At 49.5% G+C, this 17,936-nt stretch overlaps 1 protein-coding gene across 1 annotated transcript; it reads left to right on the forward strand.

The window, feature by feature from the left end:
* Positions 1-11,138: 11,138 nt before the first annotated feature.
* LOC144166003 (neprilysin-1-like) lies at positions 11,139-17,165 on the forward strand. The gene is made up of 4 exons (XM_077695675.1): positions 11,139-11,267; positions 12,995-13,339; positions 14,649-15,350; positions 16,122-17,165. The coding sequence occupies exons 1-4, from the start codon at positions 11,139-11,141 to the stop codon at positions 17,163-17,165; spliced, it is 2,220 nt and encodes a 739-aa protein (XP_077551801.1).
* The last annotated feature ends 771 nt before the right edge of the window (positions 17,166-17,936 follow it).

A 17,936-nucleotide genomic window follows, 5' to 3' on the forward strand; every position in this document is an offset into this window, starting at 1 on the left:
CCTCCCTCCTTTACCCACTTCCCTTCCCCTTCCTGAGCTGTGGGAGAACCTGACGACCAGCGCCGGCTTGGATGCACAGCAACTCCTGGTGTCCAGGGCTGATACAGCAAGGTCGTCCCATGGTCTCCTGGACTGAGGAGCCACTCCCACATCACCAGGCCCACAATAAAGTTTTTCCTCCTCCTCCTCGGAAAGCAATCTGCAGCGGCCGGGCTTCCTGTCCTTTTCGTGGTTTGTGGTCATTCCTTTTAGCAGAAACCAAAAAATTTCTTTTTAACGGGCAGTAATCGGTTGCCTTGAGACAAATTGCAAGCTAGTTCTGTTCGAAAACGCTAATTCATTTGTAGCTTGGTTGGTTTTCATCGGAGAGATCGGATATTTACGATAGCTTTGTGTGAGTTAAATAAGGCAGCTATGGCTCGATCACTTGTAGTATTAGTAAGATGGGGCTGGTCTGCAAGATCGGTGCGTGACGAGCAAGCGTTATCAACGCTGGATTGCTAGCGCCGCATTCCATTCCATTCGTGACTATACCGTGGCATGCGTAGAGGAGACCGGGGATGTGCGATAGCTTTTCTTGACTCAAATAAGGGAGCTGTGGTGACATTGCTTGTAGCGCTAGCATAATTGACTTCAGCTCCAAGATGGGTGCGTAAGAAAGAAGCGTTACCGCAGCCGAAATCTCTCAAATACGACCTAAACAAAACACACCCGACAATATTCGTTGGTGGCCTGGGTTAGTACCGAGTTCTTGACCTCCGCTTTATTTCCTGGTGTGGTCAAGCGGTTTGGCGGTTGGGTGATGGGGTTTTATTTTAAAAGCCCATGGTTCGAATCTTGGTAGAACCTTATTCTTGGTTGTTTTTTTTTTGCGGTGAGGGTTAGAGCAGCTTTTTTTGCAGGGTAAACACAGGGTGCCAGTGTACGTTGCCTTTTAACCTACAAATGACTTTCGTCGGTAACCTGAGAATTAACACCGCGGTGAAATTCTTTTGCTTACACTTTGAATTCATGAAGCTGGAGTCGGTGCATAACATTAAGATTAAATCAAGTAGCAAGTAAAGAAGTTGTGCGAAGTGCGTCTTCGTTAATCATCCTATCTTATTTTGTTCAGATTTGACGGAAATTACTTGAAATAAATTTCGCAGCATTATAATATTTGCCCGCAAAATACTTAGTAATAAATAAACACTGCCAAGTGATATTTCTTTGTAAAGCTAGGGTGTTAACTGCAGTTCAAAAGCCGACAATAACTGCTCATAAATGACTTCAACAGGATAGCATGGTTAATACAAACGAGTCCAGAACGCCCGCCGTCGCAGCGGCTGGCGCATGACTTCGCCGGTCTCATGCGGTTACTCGCCCTCTCCTGCGTGGCGGCGCGTTCCCGCCGAACGACGCACACGCTCGCGCGACGCTTGATTTAGCGTGCATGTTGCTAGGGCTTTAGAGAGAGAGAGAGAGAGAGAGGGAAAATTTATTTGCCCTTTAGACTAAGGCCTCCTCATTTCAAGGGGCCAGTGGATTTCCTCGTTAGTTGGTCTTCCAGGGGTCTTGCCGGGAAGGGAGGGTGCCTATGGTCTTTTGGAAAAAGTTTGGCTTTAGAGGCGCCGCTCGACGTGCTTCCGTGGCCGTGGCAGACGCCGCGCTGTCGGGTGAGCACGGGCGCAAGCGACCGACGGCCTCAGCCGCCAACATCGCCTGAAGCTGATGTCTCTCCCGTCCCCTCCGTGTCCATTTCACGCTCAGCTAACCAGGGGAAGAGGCAAGATCCCTCAAATACCGAACATCGCTCATCGGAACCGCCGGCCCGCTTTGTCCGCGCGAAACGTTATCGGCTCTCAAGAAAAAAAAATTCTCTGAAAATAGTGGTGGCGTCTGATCAAACGACGAAAAGAACTAATCCCCTCACTGCAAGTTTAGTTTGGGGTTTTTGCTTGAGGTCACGGGTCACCCGAAACTCCGTCCAGTTGGTGTTCTCCGAACGCTGTCGTTGGCGCTCCCCGTCGTACGTTGACCGCCCTTCAGACAATGGGAAGCTCGTAAACGATTGCTTGCTCATTGCTGTGAGATATTGTAGGCAATAGCGTTTGTTCAAGAACATTAATCTTCAAAAGTTGTTGCTACCCTTAAAGGGACCTTGCGGACAAAATACGTTTTTTTATTCGAAAAATTTACTGTTTTTGGGCCCTAGGCGCTTGTTCGGCAGAAAACGGTGCTCCATTCACTGAGAATTTAAATATTCCAAGTCAAAATTTCAATTCTTCGGCTATATCGTGTTTTATGAGCATGACGTATTAAGAGCAGGCCCAAAACAGGCCAGAGCTGCTACCATCTCACAGTCGCGCCGGTTTGATTATCTTGTTTGTCGCCCCCTTTCATAGATGGCGCTGCAATACTGCTGAACTGTCAGTGTTTGCACTTTTGTGCCAGTTGGCTAGTGTTGTTCCGGACAATTTTAGCGCTTCCGACGGCTGTGTTAACGGTGCTAGCTGGCAAAGAGCCGCATTAACTGCTTCGTTGTTTACGTGTTCGTTCAAAACTTTAATTGTTTACCCCACAATTCTTACTGCTATAAAAAGAATGCGCCCTACATTTAAATGCAACTAGCTCGTTCGGCAAGCCTAAAAGCACTGCCTAATTTGCGTTTGCTTTTGCCGGCCTCAGCCAATCGCAGAGCAGAGCTTATGACGTCATAGGTTCTGTTGCGGGAAATGAGCAAGTGGGTCACACGGCCATTTGATTTTTCCCAATCATGCAGCTCATTTGAGCGAAGTTTACGTTAAAAGGGGTGTCTATCAGTATTATTCTGACGGAGAAATCTTTCGAATGAACCGAATTTGTGTTGTGTCTGCATGGCCACTTTAAGGACAGCATTTGTTTTTTCCCTTTTCACTCTATTTACCATTCATGTTTATTCGATGATGTATCCTTTCAAACTGGATGTGGGCTCTCCGCCTAAAGAAAGTTGCGTTTTAAGGTAATACCAGCAGCGAGTAATTAGATTTATTTGTCAGCTCGTTGAGCATAACCAGCGCGGGGCTGCAGTTTTCAAACGGAACAAAAGTCTGAATGCAGAACTCACGCAACTGACGTGCGACGCATAGGAGACAGATGTAGTTGTAATCCTCAGCCAAGGGGTTACTCACAACGGATGTGTTTCTGAAACCCGGAATCACAGATTTTCTAAGGTCCAAAGCCAATACACTAAATACAACGGTAGGCTCGGATCAGTACTGTCTGGAAGAAGTGATCACTTCTGACTCCTACTGACCGGTTTCTACTGACCGCCAGTCGTCGACGGCGCCGGACCACGCGATTAAGCGCCGTTTTGCCGTGTTGGTTTGGCACTATGGTGGGAAGAGGGTGTTAACGATGCATGATGAGACGCCAAGACAAGCGCACAGCAGCTATGGGAGCGACTCGCTCCAAGACGTCCCGTCTAGTGCCGTCATTTTCCCGCTGAACGAAGCCGACTCCGTCCAGGTGGAGCGAGAAAGCACCACATAGATGAAACACTGTAAAAGTACGGATACCATGAATAAAAACGCGAAAATCGGAGCGCAGAGGTTCGCTGTCTTGAAAAAAGGAGCTGCTCCTCACCGCGCGAAAGTTTGCCTAGCGCCGCCGAGGCCGTTTCCGAATAAAAGTCAAAGAAGGACAAAGGTGACGACATTTTTCCGCTGGACGAAGCCAACGCTGCCGAGGTTGCGCGAGGAAGCCACAGTGACACGTTCCGGTAACGGCACGAACACAACGAACAAAAGCACGAGAGAATGCGCGCGGTGGCTCGCTATGATCGAGAAAGGGGCCTGTAACCGTGCGAGAGGCCGTCGTCAATCGCCGCCGAGTGTGGCCTCTGGTAAGTGCTGAAATAAGAAGCAAAGTAGCGAGCGAACGTCGACAGCACAACACACGCCGCTTTCCGGAGAGCCTAAAGGCTGGCGGCTCCACTGCCGTTGATGAATACCCCCTTTCGCATGTGCTGCTGTTCGCAATGTCAACTTGCTATAGCATTCCATACGGCAGTTTGTCTACTATTCCATATCGCGCAGTTTGCCCCGTACTCGCTCCTGTACACTTCTAAGTACTGGCTCCGCCATGTTCGCCGCTCGGGTCTAATATCCATGTGACGTGCCACGCTCTCGTACGAGCAGCGAGGAAGAGAGGAACACTAATACCTCGGTGGACTGCTATTCAACAGCTCGTAGCGTAAAGAGCAGCGCGCGTGACGAGCATCGCCCTTCGAGGATCGGTGGAAGCGAGAAAAGAACGGGATCCTCGCCATCGCTTGAATCGATCCGCTCTTTGTCCGTTGCGGTGACGAATTGTAAGTGGTCGCCACCGAAGAAACTTGGTGCCCGAAAGCTGTAAGTGGGCTGTAATTGGCAGCTGCAGGTAGTGTGTTTCCGGCGGAACTGTTATGGGCACTTTCGTAGTTATTCTTTTGCGGCCTTATTACGGCGCGTTCATTCAGCGAGCACACGCGCGCGCGCGCACACGCGCACACGCGCACACGCACACACACGCACACACACACACGCGCGCGCGCGCACGCACACACACACACACACACACACACACACACACACGCACACACGCACGCACGCACGCACGCACGCACGCACGCACCCCCCCCCACACACACACACACACACACGCACGCACACACACACACACGCCCGCACGCACGCACGCACGCACGCACGCACACACACACACACACACACACACACACACACACACACACACACACAATACATTGGCTGGCGATTACCATACCCCTAATACAAAATTTGAGCACAGCTGATTAGCTGTTTCGACTGTGCAAAATATGTTGCGGCAAACAGTTTTAGACAGACGTATTTCTGCGGTTACCGAAAACCTTTATTTGCAGCGGCTGGCGGAGCCCAAGCACCAATTGCCTCACTCATTGTTCAGCCCTAACTCTGGGTTTTGATGTGGTCGGTGCTCAGCCTCCGCTCGGGCAGCTCGTTTAACTGCAGCAGATGACGAAGTACACGATCGGTTGCCTCACTCGCAGTTCAGCACTCATTCCTGAGCGCTGCAGTGCGCAGAGGCAGCACTCACTCGTGGGTTCTCTCGACGGCAGCGATGGTGAGCTTCTGCGTCGGCGGCGTGAAGTGCATCTCAAGAAGGGACCGCGCCCGCGTCTTAGGAAGCTAAGGTACATCATCGTCACGCACACGCCCCTTCCTAGTTTTCGTCAAGCGTCGCGCAGACGAGCGTCTGGTGCGGGCACAGCAACCTGCCCTCCTCCGCAAGCTTTCGGAAAAGCGTCTGGCGCCACCACGGCGAACCGCCCTCCTCCCTATTTGTCGACAGTCTCCTCTTCTGCTTTTTTTCAGTCTTCGGACTTGCCATCGTTCGCTCGATGACACCGACAGCGACGCGCCTCAGCCCACGAACTGTCGCGAAATGGCTGCTCCCTAAAATTGTGCATGTCGCTTGTAAAGAACGCTTTTCTGAGAGAACAGCATGTACTGTTAACAAGTCAATATCCCGAAATAAGGATGGCCTGTTGCGTGGAACTTTTTAAGCCACTGGTTGCGTGTACAAAAAAAGATGAAATATGCAAATTATTATATGGCGTATACTATTGATGTGATTCAGCTTTTGTGCTACCATATTAGCATGACTCATTTTGCGAATGCGCAAATACTTTCACCTCACATACAGAATGACCGACGCTCTGGTTTTACCCAACACGGAATATCCTGTTACAGGACATTTTCTTGAACCAATTTAGAGATCTGCTATCTTGCACCAATTTAGGAATTGCTAAGCTCCGCCTTCCTCTTTCCCCGTGGCCTGGCAGTGTAATCCTTTCCATTGTGATTCATAACAGCGAAGCATGTGCAATAGAACGTATCGATGTCACCTGGATTTGTGAATCATTTCGCTGCTACGTACGTCGCTGGTGCAGGCGTTCTTGCTGAATGGGGGCCATTTATTCATCTCCCTTCTAAAAAGCTGAGATCTACTCAATCTCACGACAACGTCGTGCGCCGCAGAATTTTCTTTTATTTGCGCCACTTTGCCACAGGAAATAGGTAACAGTAAAACTATGGACAAAACAGAACAGGGGTACGACACAGAAGGCAAGCAAACAAAAGAAAAAGAAAAAGACACAATGTGAAGCGGGCGCACTACACAAAACTAGAGAGTCCAGTTTCGGAAATAAATTCCAACAGTTTCTTTTAAAGTGGCCCGTGCGTCCACCGATGAATATCGGGCGGTCGGCCTGGGCGATGTCCTGTGGGCAGTGTTGTACACGTTCCTGTAAAATAGGAATGAAAGCTAGTTCCTCGTTCTTTCCCAACTTTGAAACGAGTTCGCACAGGCCGCTCAGATAAGGCACCGCGCAGTTTTCGGCACCAGTGCAAGGGAACACCATGCGCCGGCCACGAACTCAAGAGCAAAGACGTCGAACACGCAAAGTGCGCAAAGTTTACAAGCATCGCTCACAGAGGTACACCCACGTCTCCTGCCGAAATGAAGACCACCGACAACAGCAGCGCGGGCTACCGTTTGCGGTTCCAAAAACGACTGTATGACGTCACCTGAACCGTCCAGAGACGCCGGCCAATGTGTCGTCACACCGACAGCGATTTCGCTAGTGCTGCCGATTTGTGGTAGCTCGCGGCCGGGACAATCAAAATCGATTGTCGATGTGATTCCAGCCTCGGATCGCTGCAAAAATTTTTTTGAGGCATCTGTACAAATTACTGAAGCCAATTATGTCATTTTCTAGGCGTCAAAATTTGGTGTCAGTACTCCATTAAAGGTACCATGAAGACAAAACATAAGTTTGGTCCATTCAAACGATTCCCTCGTTATAATCGTACGGACACCGCTTGTAAGATAAACTACGTCCAAATAAGCTATATAATTTGGAAAAAAGGGAATGGCCATGCTACCCACTAGCTCATTTCCCGCAACAGAACCTATGATGCCATACCAGCCAGCTCTGCGATTCGCGGAGGCCGCTATTTGCGCTATTTGCGCTTAAATTTAGGGCACATTCTTCTTAAAGCAGTAAGAATTATGGGACAAACAGTGTTACGAAAGACACGTAAACATAGAAGTACCGAAGCGTACGGCTGTTGGTACTGCGCGCGCTATGCTTGGTTTAGCTGCAGAGGACTGCGGGGCTTCGGGGTTGTCTCTGACGACACTGGCCGATTGACACAAGCAACAATGTTTTACGGGTCCCCATATTTGTCGAGCGAGCACTATGTTTCACGAAACGATTATTTTTTCCCTGAAGAAACACAAACCAGGTTTTAATACGGTTAAAACAAACCAAAGGCAGAAAACGCCTTACCGCGGTATGGTGGCGCCATCCAGTTTCACTAACGGTAAACAAAGCGCCGCAATCAGCTGCAGAGTGGTCAGTTCCTGTGATGTCATTGCAGACGCCGCGAGAAAACGAACGATTTGTTGGGAGAATCAAAATTTTAACTTGAATAGATTAATTTTTCAGTTAATAACGCATTGTTTGCTACCGGACAAGTGCTGGGCGCACTATAAAACACGAAATCCTTTGAATAAAACAAGCTGGTATTTTGTCTACATGCGCCCTGTAAAGTCACCTGAAGGCTTCTATTTTTTTTCTTTTCAGTGAAACGACAGCATGGAGGTCAGCGGAGCTCTGAATCGGTCTTTGCAAATCTCGTGAGACTAGTGCAATTGTAGATTTGAAAACATCCTCTTATGCCGTAGGGCAAGGTCTCGCAATTAAAAAAAAAACACTTCAAGGCTTGTGGTAAGAGCACAGACTCATCTGCACCCATATTGATTTTGAACTTCAGTAGTTGCCCTTGAGCTGTGATAGTAGCTTCCTTAGTGTGTTATGAGGGCACATGGGTCTTTGATCAAAAATATTATTTTTATAGTTATGATGATAAAAATGGGGGGGGGGGCTTATGTAGTTTTTTTTGTGATTGTAGATATAAAATGTTTTTGTGCAAAACGACTATGTTCCAATTTATTCGTATTTTTATATTTGATTTTTTGACAGCCATCCTAAAAAACTGTGGAGGGATGAAGCTGAACAAGGTACCAGTGAACTGTGAACAGATCAAGGAGTGCAATGAGACTAACATTATCATTCTATCTGGTGTGTAGCAGAAGTTACGACCGTTTGACGTTTGGGCCATGAAAGCAAAACCGGCTCTTCTTTTTGTCCCTGTGTTTCTTGCGCTGTTTTTCACCATGAATCCGAATATGCACCAACTAGCCCAACTTTCCGTCATACTTCGGTTTTTCTGGTTCCTACCCCAAAGCCCAAACTTCAAATGGTTTGATGGGGAGAGCGGCACGCTCTGCTAAGATCTCACGTCTTTCATTGCTTCCCCTCCCACTTTCGAGAGGCGCTCCTGCAGTGTTCTTGGCTCATCCGAACCACGTGACATTTGCGTGGGAGGTGGAAACACGATTTACAACAACATGCTCAGCGGCGGCGACGCGTTACGTGACGACGGCAGAGTAGCGACCGCCGCCGTGCGCTCACTGATCACGCGATCACTTCGTGGGGAGCAGCAGCTGTGCGCCGTGACTGAGAAGACTTCAGTTCGCTTCGCTGCGCACAAATTTTGCATAAGGGAGTACAGAAATTGGCAGCTGATTTTTTGCTTCTTTACCTTTAATTACACTTTTGGTGGGTTAAGTTTGTTGTCGGTGTTTGAAATGATGGTTTCGGTTGGTTAGGTTATGTTGGTACGTTTAGGTTACATTGCGTTAATGGATGGCGAAACACTCCTAGAGGAGGGAGTGTTTCATCGAAACGAGGCTGGACGTTGCTTCAGTAGAGTGCGTATTGTACCGTCGACGTCACTGCAGACACAGCCTTTATCCTTTGCGACACCTTTCCCCTTCTTTCTCTTTAAGCCTATTACACAAGCCACCATTAATAAGCCCAAATCAATGGTCATATACCGTAGTAAAAAATTCAGGAACGCTTGCACTCACGCGCAACACTTCAATACCGAAGCTGTGGTAGGTGAGAACGTAGTAAAATTTCAGTATTATTGTTTATTTGCGTAGCTCCGCGAGTGCTAGTAATCGTCGTCGTCATCGAAGAGGTCGTCGTCTTCTCAGCGGCCAGGGGTGGATGCGGTCATCCTCAGCATTGTAGCTCACCTGATGAAGTTTGCACTAAGTCGCGGAAGGCTTGAACCATAGAAAAGCTGCAGGATTTCTTTCTACGTGAGCGCTTAATGACACATCCCACACATTTGTTCAAGTTGGAAATTGTTTATTTACATCTTCTGTCGTTGTTTTTTTTTGCGCTATATATAGTTGTAATCGTCATGAGCACCGATATAGTCGTGTTCCTCACGCCAAGCATTGTAGGCGCGGTAGGGCTTGACCACAGCGCTAGAGCTTTTTTGTATTTTTTTTTTTTTACTCAGCGGTCGCCGCGAGAGACGCGCCCATGAGCGCTCGGAATTTTTTCACTGCTCTGAGTTTTTTTTTGCCACAGTTTGTTTTTGACAAAGCCACTGCGCGTGGCGTTGACGCTCGGCGGTCACTGCGAGGCACGCGCTCATGAGTGGTCCGTATTTTACTGGTATTTTTTCCGGCCACACCGAATTTACGGTTCGCACAAAAGCGGCGCTCTTAAATGTAAGGTGAACTGCACGTTAATAAAGGGGCCAGGCGGCTGCTTCTTGTGTCTAAAATATTGTCAGACAATAGCAACACCTTCTCCCTGTTTCTTTCGCCGTGCCCTTCTTTTCCTTCGCAGTTTATGATTGACCACTTGAACCTTCTTTTTTTTCTGTCGCTACTAGTGGGGACGACGAGGAAGCAGACAGCCACACGAGCGGTTCGGCACGATCCCTGCCTCACGTCTTCGTTCCGCTCCCAGCCTAGTTCCCGTCGTTTATCCAACAGGCTGACGCCTATCCCAGATCGGCTGTCGCCAACCCGACACCGCCTTTGCAAGAAGCGCCCGTTGGCCATCCCACCAGCAGCGACACTGAAGGCTGAAGAGGCGCGTCATGGCCTTCGTACCTAAGCGAGATCACACCAGAGGCCGGGGCATGAAGCCGAATGTCGGGAAGCACCGCCCACGGAGCTCCGATTCTGGAGGCGGACCCGGTCAACACACGCGCTCTTCCCGCTCGGCCCAATCGTCTGGAACGGGCCCATCCACCAAATCCGGGAGCTCAAGAAGTCACTCCGCCAACCGCCCGGAATCGCTCGGGCACGCACCCCCGCCGAAATCCAGCAAACCGAGTCACCTGTCGGGGTACGTACCGCCTTTAGCTATGGAAGTGTACAGATTTCCGTAAGCAGGCACTAAATTTAGGTGATAAAAATACTTGGCTGGCGATGTCTCGTAGTTTGCTGTACAGGCTTACTGCATTTTGGGGGGTATTGCTGTCTGTGAGGATATAGCACAGTCTGGCATTGTAGCGTGGTGCAGTAGTTTCGCCTCCTGTTTCTGATCGGGAAATCGTCGGAATGACCCACCCTTGTTCAGCTTCTTGAAAATTTTAATTAAAACACGCTTTCGGTTTTGGCCAGTTAAACCAAGACATGACCGTTGGGTGATCGCTTTGGTGTGCAACTAAAACCCGAATTTCTTATGGAACCAAAAGAGTAAACCATTTCTTCTGTGGTTTGTGAAGTCTCCCATAATAATCGCAGCGGTAGTGTCATCACGGTTAACCCACGCTAAATTGTGTAATTATGAAATTCCTCTCGACGTCGCCCCAGGGCGTGCCTGCCTATTTCTATGCAGCAAACATCAGATGTCGTTTGTATGACCCACGAATCCTCCCAGAGGGTGTCATTCTCCTGTGGTGAACTATGTGCAACCCGACTGTTGAACTACCCCACCATTGAACTATCTGCAATGGTCGGTTGATGTGTGATATTATAGTACTCTTTCAGCGCACACTGGGCGAATCCATTCTTGTCTGGTTTAGAGTCGACTATTTTACAACGCCAGACATTTTTCGTGAAAGTTATCCTTTCGACAGTATGTGAATCGTGATACTGTAGTTCCGACTCTTCCGAGATCACTGAGGTCTTGCTTACCTTGTGTACCGTTGTTCCTTGCGTACTATGGGTACCGGGACACGGCTACGCATAAGCGCGCGGACATGGCGGGGCGTGCCATCCCTCAGGGGAACGAAAGCGCGGCCACGGCAGGGATCGACAGTCCGCCAGTGGATCTAAGCTATCCTACCGGGACGAATGCGCCCATCCCCAGTCGGGATGCGGCCCCAACAGTACGTCCGGAACACAAAGTAGGAAGAGTAAGCTAAAACGTGCTAGTAAATGGAGCAACCACTGCTTCGTATGGTATTCAGCCACAATACCGTCACCAACGCCTATGACGGGAGTTATAGACGTCGGTGACGGTCGACCAGGCTCGATCAATCGACCGCATTGCTTTCGCGGTTGCCTTCGTCAACACGCCGCTCTTCGGGAGCCCAGATATGTGGCTTTCCCACAGAATCGCTAGAGAGAGAGAGAGAGAGAGAGAGAGAGAGAGAGAGAGAGAGAGAGAGAGAGAGAGAGAGAGAGAGAGAGAGAGAGAGAGAGAGAGAGAGAGAGAGAACTTTATTTGAGCCCAAACTGGTAGAAGGAAGGGGGTGACGGGAGGAAGTCACCGAGCCTTCCCCGTTAGACGGCGGCCATGAGCCCGTGGGTCCTAGCGGCATCTTCCGCCAGCTGGACGAGTAGTTGTTGTAAGTCGGGGTGAGAGAATATCAATGGAAAGCCGCCTGCATATTTGGGTTTTTGTTCCGTGGCACGGAACACGCGGTAATCAAAGCCACGTGGTAACCGCATGAATTTGGTCGGGTGTACAAGGCGTGCTTTGTGAGAGTTCAGCGCCCATCTGCCTACTCACCGCCATCGTTTTTCCCACGCAGGCATGCAGATGGGGCTTCTCCCACCATCGAGGCGCCCCATAAGTCGCACCACGGGTACCTGTCACTAGCATCCAACCGCACGTGGCTCTTGCAGAACCGACACGCCGGCCCGGGATTTCTGAGTTCATTCACTCAGGTGCAGAAGGTTCACCTGCAATGTTTAATTGTGCTGACACGTCTACAGTGAGGGTTGCATGGAGCATTGCGTTAGTCCGTTTCTGGCGATTTCTTGTGTGAAAGGAAATTATGCTTCTGATATAGTCTTCCCACGTGTCAGTGGTTGGTACGACACATTTCCCGTGCTCACGATGGCTACGTCAGAATTTAGGCAGCACAGCAGGCAGCCGAAAGCGGAATGCCCCAATTAAGCGTATTACATTCGGAGGCATTTCATCACTGCAATAGCGAGACGACAGATTGCGTGTTTTAGAAAATGAAAGCGGAGCTCAGTTTTATATTTCGCCACAAATCGACAATCTAATCACATCATCATCGTCGATATTAAGGCGGAGGATGTCAGCATTCGTATAAAATATCGGTTACAGTCTAGGCTAAAAGGGACATTGAAGGGGATCGTCCAGTTTTGCCCAACGCGCATGGAGTGTTTCCGTGGTTAGAGTATCCCCGCGAACTTCGGTTATCGCCTTTCTGGGAACGTTCCATCTACAGTATGTGTGTGTACGTGCGTGCGTGCGTGCGTGCGTGCGTGCGTGCGTGCGTGCGTACGTGTGTGCGCGGTCCCACCTTACATTCATGGGGCGACTGCTGGTCCATGTGAAACACATGCAGAGACCCGAAAAGTAGGGTGCACTCAATCAATCAATCAATCAATCAATCAATCAATCAATCAATCAATCAATCAATCAATCAATCAATCAATCAATCAATCAATCAATCAATCAATCAATCAATCAATCAATCAATCAATCAACCAATCAATCAATCAATCAATCAATCAATCAATCAATCAATCAATCAATATAAATAAGTAAATAAATAAATAAATAAACAAACAAATCATTCAAACAATCAATCAATCAATCAATCAATTCGTTCATCAATCTATCGTACGTGTGCAGTACTTGCTCGAGGATGACAGTGAGCACGAGCGCTGCAAGAAAGTCCTGCGGCTGGTCACCGCCAACGTGGTCGCCGCCGTCATTTTCGGCGGCCTTCTGCTGCTCCTTTTCCTTTTCTTCTACCGTCGCGTCATCGCCCACGAAGTGTGCGGGACGCAGAGCTGCGAGGAGTACGCACATCTCCTGGGCGACGCACTGAACGAGTCGGTGAGGCCGTGCGAGAGCTTTACGCACTTCGTGTGCGACGGCTGGTCCCGCCGAAAGCAACACGGCGTCCCGCAGCGCGTCGTTACTGGCGCCATCGAGACATTGACGCGGCTGGTGAACGTCACGTACCTGCCCAAGGTTCGCTGCGCATGCGCCTCGGCGATCTTTCACGACCGTGGAAAACAGAGCACCTACCAGCAGTTAGAACTGCGGTTATAATACGTTTTCTCTTAGTATTGCTAGTACTCCAAACAGGTCTGATAAAGGAGACTGAGAACCGATAAGATCATTACAAACATCACTACCATATGATTTAAGTTCAGTTACTATGCTCGCAATATTTGAGCAATCTATATATCAGTCAACTATTAGTGCGCTCACTTACAGAATGGGGCACAAGAAAGCAGAGGTCGCGACATGCGTGCGCTGCGCAGCCAAGCCGTGATTCGGACCAAAAGCCTGGTAATAATCTATTGAGATCGGCCAGTTGACAAGCGTGATTGATTTCGTAACGCCAGGGGAAATCCACAACATCACCATTTGATTTCCCCTGCCATACTAAGTCACCTTCCATGATTTCTACTCACCTCTTCTGCTTTTTGGCAGAACAGGTGAGTAGACGTTTTTGGCAGCTGATATGAAGCGTTCTCGATCCGCGTAAAATCATCTTGAGTTGCAGGTAAAGCACGTGGAAAGTGGTTTTGCCTGCAACCAATGGGTAACTTTATCAGGAGAGTACTTTCCGTACAAATATTGCCATAGTCACCTTTGCTCTTTTCTCCTGGTCTCATACAAGGGCAAAGGGCAAAGCTGACGATGATATGAGGCAGAAATCTGGGATCTTCCCAAAAAAGTGGATTCTGTTGAAAGAGCCATTGTAGAATGACGATGGCAGTAACGGTTCAGAAGACGATATGTGAGATACCGATATGGGAGATTCGGGTGTGGAGACAATCTTACACCCTAATTAAGAGAGATAAGCGTAGTTGGGTCCGAATGTAAGGGCAGAAACAAGTGACAGGCGGGTCCAGTCAGTGAGAATGGCTACCAAGCAGCGCAGGGAGATGTGCAACGTATAAAAGCGGTTTGAGGGATGGTATAACCGAATTGACCAGCGAAAAGATTTGCAGTATGCAGGGCGAAAGAATTAAAGCGAACTTAACCCGGCAGTAAAGATGGAGATCTTCGGGGATTTTTACTTGATAACCACGAGAAGGTCATGGTTGCTCTGTGTGTAACAATTGTGCAGAAAGTCAGATATATACAGGACAGTAATTCCGAAGTCAGAACAAGTAAAACAGTAAAGCCTGGCTATGTGTGGATGCGTGTTTACCAATAGTCTTACGATACCTTTAGTTCGCGTACAGCTTAAATATTTCCCTGCGGCCCTCTATCACTGATCATTCCATGTAACGTCTTCCTTTTGCAACTGCCTCTCTTCTCGAAGACTGGCCAGAACAGCGCGCAGCGTGGATTGGCGCTGTACCGCAGCTGCGACGCAGTGCTCCAGGGAACACGCCACGAAGTGGCTGGCGTCAAGGCGGCCCTCAGGGAAGCCGGGATAACGTGGCCGCTTCGTCCCACCAAGATCGACATACCGCACATGCTTCTGGCGACCTCGCTCCGGCTGGGCTGGGATGTCATGTTTCGCGTCCTACCGCTCTGGAAGTCCCGTCGGGCGAATTCTTCCAGGACGCTTCTCCTAAACAGCGGCAGGACCATAATAGAGATCCTCAACAAGACGTCCAGCACTTCGACCTTGGACAAGCGTAGAGCGTATTTCGACGTGCTCCGCCAACACCTGCGGCAATCCCACGGCGGGGAGGAGAGCAACTATACGGACGAGGTGACCTTCGAACAAGTGAGCGACGCCGAGAGGATAGCGGTCTCCAAGCTCAGGCGGGCGTATTACAAGGCCGACGTCATCCCACCGGTCCCCGCGCAGGGCATTATGGACGTTCCTGAGATCGGACTCTCCCGTCACGTATGGGAAGAGACTCTTTCGAGCTTCGGCCTCAATGACAGCACACCGCCTTCCGGGTTGCAATTTGGCACAGCAAACGAGGACTACTTCAACACTTTCCTGTGGCTCTGGAAGAAACTAAAAAATGCCAGGATGCATCTTTTCGTTTCCTGGTGTACCGTGCAGGTGAGGGGTTTCGCTCGATTTATTTCGAGGTCATAAATTTAGGTGACCCTCAGGGAGCGATCTTGTCGTGGAAGCTTTAATTGCCTTAGTTGGCGAAAGCGTGCAACCAGAAGGCGCCAACAGTACGTGACTTATCTTGCGGGCGCAAACACCTACCACCCGCAATTTACGTCATCTAAAAACTATTGCAGGGCGGGTAATAGAACACATTGACTTTGCAAGGCCAGAAAAAAGCCCAAAGGAACAGCTTGCTGGTTTTTGTGGAGTGCGGGTCGTCAAGGTCATATGATTGCCGACGTTTTACACAGTGGGTAATCGAAAAGAATTTCCAAACAATTTGACATACTCCCGCGACACCTTCTGGCGACTTCACAATGACGTCACAGAAGCTGGTTTGTTCGATTTGCGCCGGCCGAGCTAAGCCACCGCCATGAAACATTACTCGGCGGTCTATTGTAGTATGCCCTCTAGTTCTCTTTGGTCATTTCACTTGAACGCTAACGTCCGGTTAGTGCGGTGATCAACTTTGTTTCAGTACTGGCCCATATTACGTCATTTTTGCCCATAACATGGCAGTATTACAGAAAATTTAAAAATTGCTAAGTTTTCATTTGCTTTGCCTTGAAAAACGTCTTTCGCAACTTGAATTGGGCTGAGTAAGTTAAGAAAGGCTCCTTCATTCAAATGTAACAAAGTTGCAGCGCCTCTTTATGACCCCTAAATTAAACAACAGCGGCCTTTCTTTGCAACAAAAGAAGGAACTCGTTACAGGTGGGAGCCCTGTTCGCGAACCAGGAGCTCATTGCGAACTTCTACGGCTCTGATCTCGACGCGGCGAAAATATTACACGGGGCCTTCTGCTTCAGCCGGGCCTTCGCTGTCTCTGGACCCCACCTCTTCGGGCAATACAACCAGCAGTTCCAGACTTCCTCAACGCTGGAGGAGGCACGTCGCCTCGCCCTGTTAGTGCGAAGGGCCTTCCACGATCGCTTGCTCCGATGGAGCGGATACGACAAAAATGTCACCGTAGTATCTGACTGGAATTCGCTCGACACACTTTTCGGCCTCATCCAAGGAAGTGGCAGAGCGACGAAAGTGAAGCCCAGAAGCCACGCCAAAGCCAGCGGAGACCAGATGTTCTCCGACTTGGACGAAAATGCCCTCCTTTCCAACTTCCGCAAGACGTCTTCGGACGTGGCTGTGCGGAGCCCGGAATTCGACGTGAGCACCGATGTAGAGGTGAGCGCAGTGTTGTCGTCCTTGTCCATGCTTCATTTCAGCGCAATCTTCTACGGGCGGCCCGACTTGCAGCTCATGCCTTACGCCATCACCTTCCCCATCTTCGACTTCCACCTCATCCCCGGTGTTAACTTCGGGGCTTTCGGAGCCGAAATCGCCAAAACTTTGGGCGTGCTCACGCTCAAGGCCTACCACCTTTCGGGGCCGTTGGCGTCCGAAGGACCTGTTAGGAAATGCTTTCGGGACAGTCCATTCGCCAGAGACACCAACCTCTTCCTCGCCCTGGCCGAGACCCTCGCCTTGGGCGCCCTGGTCGACGCGTACGACGAAGCCTACGCCGCAAGTCCACGGGGCGACCGACGGTTCATCATGCGGCTGCCGGGCTTTACGAGCTACAGCGGTACGCAGCTGCTTTTCATTGCGTACTGCCTTCCCAAGTGCCGCGGAAACATCTCCGGCGAGACTCCGCCCTCGGCCTGCAACCTGCCGCTGTCGAAGCTGCCAGAGTTTGCACAAGCCTTCCAGTGTGCGACCGGCACGCCGATGAACCCGACAAAGAAGTGCGAGCTGATTTGAATTGGTCGTGACCAGTGCAAAAACGTACTTTTTTGCCGTACGGCTTGTCTCAGTACTTGCTGAACCCCCACTATTTTTGTACTCATTGTGAGTGTTTGGATTTTGGTACGGTTATGCACTTAAACGTTCAGTGAGCTTTTTGGTGAAGTATGTCAGCTCAGGCCCTACTCCGGGCATATTTTTTTGTGCTCAGTGTCTGAAGACATTCGTGCCATTTGTGATGTTTGTTGACAAAAATAATTATGTCGATGGCTATGATTGTTATTGCGTGAGAAGTGCTTCTGTAGCTTTTATTTTAATCGCATGGCGTGATTTAATTGTCAGAAGAAACTTTCTAGGCCTTTCGCATGCTGTTTTCGGCGGCGCAGACATAATCTCGCGAGTGTGTTGTCTTACTACGTATGTGCATGCCAACATCCCCTGGTATACACGAATGATGATGGATGGGCGGAAGGTACCTGACGAGGTGTATCCAAGTTGAAACTGGGTGACCTAGGAGACAACGGCAGTTGGACTGTGTTTATTGCGGACCACCTATTTTGCTGTTTAATGCGGAGGCCGTGGTATGCCGGTCTTCCTGTGCCGGTCTTCCTTCTTCTCACGGTAACGGCGTTGAGCTCACACAGGGACATTGGCCGGCTGTGTGCAGTAAGGACTTTATGTTTATTTTAATTATTTTCGAGGAGACACAATAACAGAACCTTTTAATGACTGATAGTAAAGTCCCGCTTTCTACAAATTACTTATGATTAGCTCTTGAGCCAGTTCTCT

Source organism: Haemaphysalis longicornis, unplaced genomic scaffold (assembly GCF_048455015.1).
Source record: "Haemaphysalis longicornis isolate Haplotype H1 unplaced genomic scaffold, Haemaphysalis longicornis Haplotype H1 scaffold_154, whole genome shotgun sequence".
In the NCBI taxonomy this organism is placed as follows: Eukaryota; Metazoa; Arthropoda; class Arachnida; order Ixodida; family Ixodidae; genus Haemaphysalis; species Haemaphysalis longicornis.